This window comes from Triticum dicoccoides, chromosome 2A (genome assembly GCF_002162155.2).
Source record: "Triticum dicoccoides isolate Atlit2015 ecotype Zavitan chromosome 2A, WEW_v2.0, whole genome shotgun sequence".
In the NCBI taxonomy this organism is placed as follows: Eukaryota; Viridiplantae; Streptophyta; class Magnoliopsida; order Poales; family Poaceae; genus Triticum; species Triticum dicoccoides.
The window spans coordinates 279521-287928 of record NC_041382.1 but is presented as its reverse complement, the minus strand read 5'-3'; the positions used below and the strand labels follow the sequence as shown (position 1 = coordinate 287928).

General features: G+C 47.6%; 1 protein-coding gene across 1 annotated transcript in view; it reads right to left on the bottom strand.

Annotated features, from left to right (window-relative positions):
• Positions 1–3173: 3173 nt before the first annotated feature.
• The window catches only part of LOC119352614 (probable protein phosphatase 2C 37), a 10453-nt gene continuing 5218 nt past the window's right edge, over positions 3174–8408 (bottom strand). The window contains exons 3-4 of the mRNA XM_037619180.1: positions 7391–7496; positions 3174–3951 (exon numbers count right to left, since the gene is read on the bottom strand). Of these exons, the coding sequence (XP_037475077.1) occupies positions 3596–3951; positions 7391–7496 (462 nt within the window). The 3' untranslated portion in view covers positions 3174–3595. The remainder of the gene's footprint in view (positions 3952–7390; positions 7497–8408) is intronic.

Genomic DNA, 8408 nt, shown 5'->3' with positions numbered 1-8408 from the left:
CACACATACTTGGCACTTGGAGCCTTTGACAGTAGAGATTTTCGGAATTAAATTCATATTGGCTAACCGCGTCATGCAACCAAAGTTAATATGACAGAGTTGTGAATGCCAAATATCAGACTCATTATTGTGGCAAACATTATTAATAACTTTAGTGCAAATATCTGACAAAGATAGGCGGAACAAGCCTCCGCACTCATAGCCTTTTCCAAAAAATTGTCCACACTTAGAAATTACAACTTTATTGGATTCGAAAACCAACTTAAAACCATCTCGACATAAACGGGAACCCCTAACGAGATTTTTATTGATGGACGGCACATGATGAACGTTCTTCAGATGCACAGTCTTCCCCGAAGTAAACTTCAGATCAACCGTACCAACACCGCGAACGATGGCATGTGACCGTTCCCCATCAGCATGGGTGAAGTCCCTGTTGCCTGGTAAGAAGAAAACATGGAGGCGTCAGCACAAACATGTACATTGGCACCGGTGTCAATTAACCAATCAGGGGATTGAAATACTGAAAGGATGGTAGGAAAAATACCGTACCCTGATTCCTTCATATCAGTATCACCGATGACAACATTAGTGGACTTGCCGCTCTTCTCATGTTCGCGCTCCTCAAAGCGGTTAGGACACTTCGGAGCCCAGTGATTAGGATCACCGCAGACATGGCAAAGTCCCTTCCCCTTCTTATGAGAATTCTTCTTGAAGTTGGTAGAATGTGATGGCTTGTTCTTTGTATCAAACTTGCCTTTGCCCTGAGTTTTGTTCTTATTGTTTTTGTACTTGTTGGGCTGGGAGTTCTTCTTCTGTACCATGTGGGCACTAGAACCTCCCTCAGCAACTCGAGCACGTGTGTCCTTTGCTCTCGCCTTCTCTTCAACATCAAGAGTACCAATGAGATCCGCAACGGAAAACTCCTGTCTCTTGTGTTTCAGGGAAGCAGCAAAATTGTTCCACGAAGGTGGAAGCTTGGCAATGATGCCTCCGGCAACAAATTTGTCCGGCAACACACACTTGAAGTACTCAAGTTCTTTTGCGAGCGACTGTATCTCATGAGCCTGCTGTACAACAGGGCGCTCATCAGTCATCTTGTAGTCATAGAATTGCTTCATGACGTACAACTCGCTGTCGACGTCCGAGGCACCAAACTTGGCCTCGAGCGCAGCCCACATGTCATTGCCGTTGTCAAACGACATATACGAATCCACAATGGAGTCATCAAGAACACTCAGAAGAGCGCCTTTAAAGAGGGTATCGATCTTCTCAAAAGCTTTCAGCTGTGCTGGATTAAGATCGCCCTCAGGCTTGCCCTTGGTGGCATCATAGCAGCCCATGGTCTGAAACCAGTAGACTGCTCTCGTGCGCCACCTCTTATATTGCGCCCCCTTAAAGGCAGGCGGTTCCAGATGCGTAGCAAAACCACTCGGAGTAAATTGCCTATAATCAGGTTTTTGGATTGTTGGAAATATGAGCAAATTACTACGAGATTTAATCCGAATAAACATAATATAAATCATGACCACAGCAGCCGAGATTAAACTAATCATGCGAACTAGCATAGCAGATGAACATATCACATCTAGGGCACATACTAGAAACATGAATTCTACCACGATCTTGAACAGGAAGGATAGAATCACATACGGTGCAGCGGCTGCAGCACCGCCGGCGTTAATGTTCTCACCCATGTCGTCGAGGATGAGGTTGCCGAGGTCGGAGAAGAAGTCATCGTTCGCGAAGTCGTCGCTGCCAGCAGTCGCGCGAGTGCGCTTCCCAAAAACCTGATCACCCCTCTCCCATACAGGATCACGAGAGGCGGGGTTCCGGAGGCCTGTTGTCCCTTCTCGTGGTGCACGCCGGAAGGAGGGATGGAGAAGACTAGCTTGGCGGCGCAATGATCTGGAACGGTGATGAGAAATCATACAAAGCGGCGGCTAGGGTAGACGTCTGCCTGACTATATATTGCGGGCCGGATAGGTCGTGGGAGTAAACCCCACGTCCGAGTCGTCACGATCCAAAAGAATCGAAAACGGTTCAGTAATTAACGCGTCCGTTAATTATTAATTAATGATTCATTAATTTTCGTATGCAGCAAAAATATAGACAACGTGCATAGCTCTGTCCTCGACTCAATCCCGCAACCCGCGGCGCGTCGTGACGAGGCGAGCGAGGAGGAGGAGCGCGCGTGTAGGTCTCCTCTTCTCATGCTCATACAAGTGGTAGAAGAGCTCATCTTATAAAGAGGTGCAACTCTCTCTCAACTTTTAAGGTGGGACTAAACTTTAGCCTCACTCACTCCGCTCACATGTGTGCATGAATGGGCCAAGAGAATTTCAGAATTTTAATTAGGCTTTGGGCCAAAGGCCTACTAGCAAAATTCCAACAGCGAAAGTGTTCGGATCCCTTTTTTTTAGACAAACTTCTTCAGCTGGTGAATCGATCACCTGCACCTCCGCCGGCCGCCGACACACTGTTGCCGTTGCCGATCACCGGCACCTCCTCCTCCTCCTCCTCTTTACGCCATCTGCACCTGCACCTGCACCTGCATTAGGGGAGCGCCGTCTCCCCTGCCCGTAGTAGACCACCACCACCACCACCTCGTCGTGGTCGGGGCATGCCAGTTTACTTTACAGCTGCTGTCCAAGTTGTAAAAAATACAATACAGTTTCGTCAGTTGTAAGTGTATATATAAGCTATTACAAGAATTCAGTTTCGTCAGACAATACAATACAATACAATACAATACAATACAGGTTTCTTGAGTTTGGAGCAGAGAATTGACCCCAGGATCTAGGAACACAATACATAATGAACAAAACCATATAGAAAGGAAACATTTGCTCCAAACTTATGTGAAGAAAGTAATAAACTTACATAATGAGCTATGAGTGATGTGCTCAGAAGAAAGTAAACTTACATAATGAGTTATGAGTGGCGTTCAGTTTCAGTTTCAGTTTCAATACCTGGGTCTGAACTGGGTGTACATACATACATACATACATAAATAAACATGGCAACACCTATATATGATGCTGCCTCAACTGAATCACCTCCAACATCACATCAATCGGTTGCTCTTGGAAGATCATTTCTCTTCCTTTCTTTCTTTCTTTCTTTCAGCGACTGCAGAATTAATAAGCATGCTTTAAAATGTCTAGTACAAACCTCCATCGGTGCCAACCACAAATTTAGGAAATCAACAACCCAGTGACTCTGCAAAATATTTTGTACGTACATTTGCTTGCAATCATCCATTTATACATCTTTCCATCTGTCTATCTGTGTCCCTTTTTCATCTCATCCATCCATTCCAAATTACCAAGAAGAAGAAGAAGAAGAAGAAGAAGAAGAAGAAAAGACTCTTTTTGGCCGAATAAAACCGACCGACCGACCACCCAAAAACTAGCCCCAAAAAAGAAAAGAAAAAACCCAAAGAACAAAGAAAACCTCAGATCGAGCTTTTGCTGCTTAATTTGCCAGGAATGCATTGATTGCAGAGAGCTAGGTCCTAGCTACCAAGTCGGTCTAAGTTGCAAATTAAGGAGATACTATGAATATGGTGATCTCATCTACCTAGCTAGGCTAGCTAACCCCTCGCCTTCAGATCAACCACCACCACGCTAATGTTATCGGAGCTCTCCCTCCCTAGGGCCAGCCTCGCGAGGAGGGCCGCTGCGCGGAAGCACCGGGGCTCTTCCTCCTGGGAAACTGCCGGTGCGCTGCCGCTGCTGCTGGGAGTGGCTTCGCTGCTCCCTGCTGCAGCAGGAGCTCTGGTCGGGCTCCCATCTTCCAGGCATTGTCGTGCCACGTCGCAGGCCACCTTGTTGGAGATCACGTCCCACAGCCCGTCGCTGGCGAGGATTAGGCAGTCGTCGTCCTCGCACCTTTCGGTTATGCTGATCTCTGGCTCGCATATCACTTCTGGCTTCAGGAGCCTGTGCCCTGCAAGAATTACTTTAATGTCAAACAAGATCGAATACTTCATGCTTCACAACAATATATATAGTGAGACAAGAAATAAATTGTTGTAGACATGAACAAACTTCAAGTCTCTGCTTTTTTGCCCTCTTTTCAAAATAGTTAGAAAAACTGCTCTCACATTAAAATCAAATTAACGACAAGTACCCTGTTCATAACATTATGATTGCTACCATTGGTAAACTTGAGCATAAAGTAGCACGACTTGATCCAAGGTAACTCGGCAAATAGCACAAGATCTAATTGGCAGTCCAATAAAGTCATCTATCCTGACTACTTATATGATTGCTACCTTCAGGAAAGGTAATAAACTGAAAAAAAAAACACTTTCAACATCGATGAATCGGAGACGAACATGTGTGTCCTTCTTGTCCACTCCATTTTTCTGTGGTTGTTGTCTACTGTCATATACTATCTGATAATGTAACTATCTGGAACTGCTCTATAAATATACACCGCGAGGCGCCAGAGTGTTGGACCTTGAGTGGCTGGCGTGTGATGGATGGACACAGTTCATATATATGGTCAATTTCTTTGATAATTAACCAATTGGTATGGCACAACTCATCAGGTCACTGCTAGTGATGGCCATTAGTTTTAGAGGCCGAAGATGTGACCAAATTATTTATCTTGTCAACAACAGCAAAAGTGACATATGTATGTACCGGGAGGTCACCCATTGGAAGATGGTGTTATCCTTTTCCCATCTCTGTCACTCATTATCCAATATACAAAACAAGAAGAAGAAGAAGAAGTAGCAAACAAAAAGTGTAGAGGATATATACCTAAGTTTTATAGAAAGTACACCATGAGTCACAACCCGTATCTATCTTTTATAATTATAAGCATGAAACTTAAAAAGGAAGGAAGGACCATTCTGGCATCCACCAAACTTAAATTATTTCACACATATTTTGTTTTCAGCGGAAAGGTTAACATGACTACTCTTTGTAATTGGCCGAAGACCCTAAGCCGGCGGTTGTTTATTGGTAGTAGATATAGATGGATGGTGGTAGCGAGATGCAAAGCAACATTTTATCATACATTTGTTTCCATATATAAGAAGGCAACAACACAACACGACAAACATTGCCCCTTTCTGATACGATATTATAGTGTTAATGATCACCCCTCCTTGTTAATGGGAGCAAGACCACGTGTGTGAAGCGATGAAACGACACATCCTGGTGGCATGCATGCCGCATTGCATACATTTCTCCACTCAGGCTGGCTCTCGAAAAACAGTCTCATATGCGACATCTGCAACTTGTTTGGTTGTCTGCATATGCACTGCCTGCATATGGACTGTCTGCATCAGTGGATCAACTTTGGCATGTTGTTTGTTTGCCTGCATTGTCTCGGCACATACAACTACACGTTGTTTGATTGCCCGCATGGGGTATGACTAAGAGCTAGCACTTGCACTTAGCCCATAGGGTTAAGAGCTAGCAGAGGAAGGGGGAGAAGAAATGCAGTGTGCGTCCGACCATGACGACTGCGGTGGATAGTGGCTGTGGCCCGTGTCCGACATGACGAGCATGGAGTCGTGGACGAGCGACCCCGTCGGCGGCACGGCGAGCGACACCGTCGGCGAACTAGTTGCGGTGCTCGCGCAAAGACAGTCGGCAGAAGAGGAGAATGCAGTGCCCGCACCATGGTATCGTCGGTGCAAGGGACGAGAGAGGAGGCCGAGATGATCGACGCCGGAAATGACTCAAGTGTAGTAGGGCGAGAGAGAAGAGGCCAAGATGATCGGCCCCGTCGGCGGCGCAGGCGAACCGCAATGTGCACGGAGGCAGAGGACACAAGAAGCAGTGTGCGCGTCAGTGCAGTAGGAGGAGGACAGAGTGTAGGCCGAGATGAGCGACGCCGGAAACGACTCTAGTGTAGTCGGACGTGGGCAAGGAGATCAAGGGGAAGGGCTTCGGCGTCGAGAGGGACGAATAGGAGGGCTCTGAGCAGAGGACAGAGGAGCTAGACATGGCGGCGTCAGTGCAGTAGGAGAACAACAGAGTGTAGGACGAGATGAGCGACGCCGGAAATGACTCTAGTGTAGTAGGACTTGGGCAAGGAGATCAAGGGGAAGGGCTTCGGCGTCAAGAGAGGTGAATAGGAGGGCTCTGAGCAGAGGACAGAGGAGCTCGACATGGCGGCGTCAGTGCAGTAGACTGCTGCTAAAGAGATGAAGCTACGATCGTCGAAACCAAAAACTTACAACACGAATGTTGTGAGGAACTGCAAGATTAGGCTGCTGGTCAAAGGAAATTTCAAATGATCAACCGTGCGCGACTAATCTGACAAAATTCGTCCAGAATAGCTCCAAACGAGAAGACGAGATTAAGAACTTATGGCCGACAAAACTACGAACCGATCACCTGAATGGAACCGTAGCATCGAGGTGCATCTTTTTTTGTAGAGCTTACCTCAAATCGAAGCACCGTTTTGTAGATCAGAGGGAGGAGATTAGATAGGAGCTTAATGAAGGTTGAAGAAGAAATCAAGTAATCACCTAGCATCCCTCCCGTCTCCGCTCGTGCAAGGGCCCGCTGGCGTGCGCTCGCCTCGGCCTGGCTCGCAAGAAACTGTCGATTCCTGCCTTTTCACCGAGCCAGCCTCTGGGGCTGCTCTAAGAAGCGTGCGATGCAGACTCAATAGTGAAACCAACCAAACAAACAAACAAGCCTCTTGCTTCCCGTGCGGGCCTAGGTGGGCTCTATACGGGCAACCAAACACGGCCTATGTATACGATCTCCCACCCTGGTCCTGGTGGCATGCGCGTCGCCGAATTCGATGGCACCCGACAGACCACCACGGGCCTTTTCTCAACAAAAAAAAAAGGACAGACAGACAGACCGACCACGGGCCTCCATCTCCACCCTAGCTCATGAGGAGGCTCCAGACATGATTGTTGCTCCGAGTCAGCTGGCTGAACGGCGCACCACTAGCTTCCTTCTTTTTTTTGCGGGGAAAAAAAGAAATTCATTAATTAAGTAGCTTTCTTCACATCGTGACACCGCTTGACCGTCCGATGACTTGGTTGCATGGAAGGGGTGGGCCACGAGTGATGCGATCGAGCACCCAGTGAAGCTTACATGGTCTTGGATCGACACCTCACTCTAATGCCACATTCCCATTCCCATTCCCATTCCCATTAGAAATAGGGTGAAATGGAGAGAATTAGAGGGGAGGTGGGGCTAAACATTCCCATTCCCATTCCCATTAGAATTAAGCCTATCAGCCGCGAGTAGATGCAGATTGACCTGCTAGTCCTTAACTTGATGCATCAACTTGCCGGAAAATTGAAGACATATATATATATATATATATAGGTCAAGTTATATATAGGAAGGAAAGGAAAGGAAATGAAAGGAAAGGAAGGGAAGGGTGCGTAGTGCGTACGTACCTAGCGCTCGGGACATGGCGAGGATGCCGCGGACGCGCGCCCCGTTCATGTACATAACCTTGCCGCCGGCCGCCTTGATCCGCGCCATCTCGTCCGGCCGGTCCGGCTGCATATATCCATCGTCATCGTCCTTGTTGGTTAGTTATTATTAGTAGCATTTGCATCGCATTGCATTGCATTGCATAATAGTAGACGAGAGTCCACGCAAAAAAAAAAAAATAATAGTAGACGAGAGATGGATGCCCTTCCTTCCTTCTTTGTGGATGGGCCCCACCCGGCTAGCTAGCTTTGAATCCCACACCCGCCACTGCCGTCACCCCACGTGGCTTTCCTTTGAGCCGCACCAACAACACGTGTATCCTCACCACCGGCGATGGGGAAAGCGACCCCCTCCCCTCCCTCCAGCCTAGCCTAGGAATCTAATCTCACCACCACCACGTGGCGGGCGTATGAGCTACTACTAACCTAATCTAATCCCAGCCCAGCCAGACAAGAGAAGAGGCCCACAAAGTTACTGTATATATGAGCTACTACTACTCGTACGTACGTATTCCACAAACAAAAGTACTGTATGTATGAGCCTCCTTCCTACAGTACATAAATATAATCACAGCAACGCCACTGCATATTCCGCTAGCATGTTGCAACCCAAGCAGAGCAAGATTGATTACATACGTACGTACCTAGTGGCGTGCAGGTTATTAGTTTCTTCCTTTATTTACTTATTATACTGTTGCACCGCGCGACCCTTTTCTATTCGTCCCCGTCTGTTTGAGATAAAACGGAAAAACCAGACGGCCCAGCGCGCGACCGCAAACGGACATTTGTCCGCTTTGTGTCCGCTTTCGACCCATCTGCAGCCTAAGTTTGCGCCGGTTTTGGGATGAATCCGACAGCGCGGAGACGAGCGGGACGCACGAGCTTGTCCTTCCCTGGCCCGCCTGTCGGTGGGAGAAACCAAAAACCCCCCGTGCCCCATTTGGCGCGCGCCATTTTCCACAAACCCTCCCACGTCCCT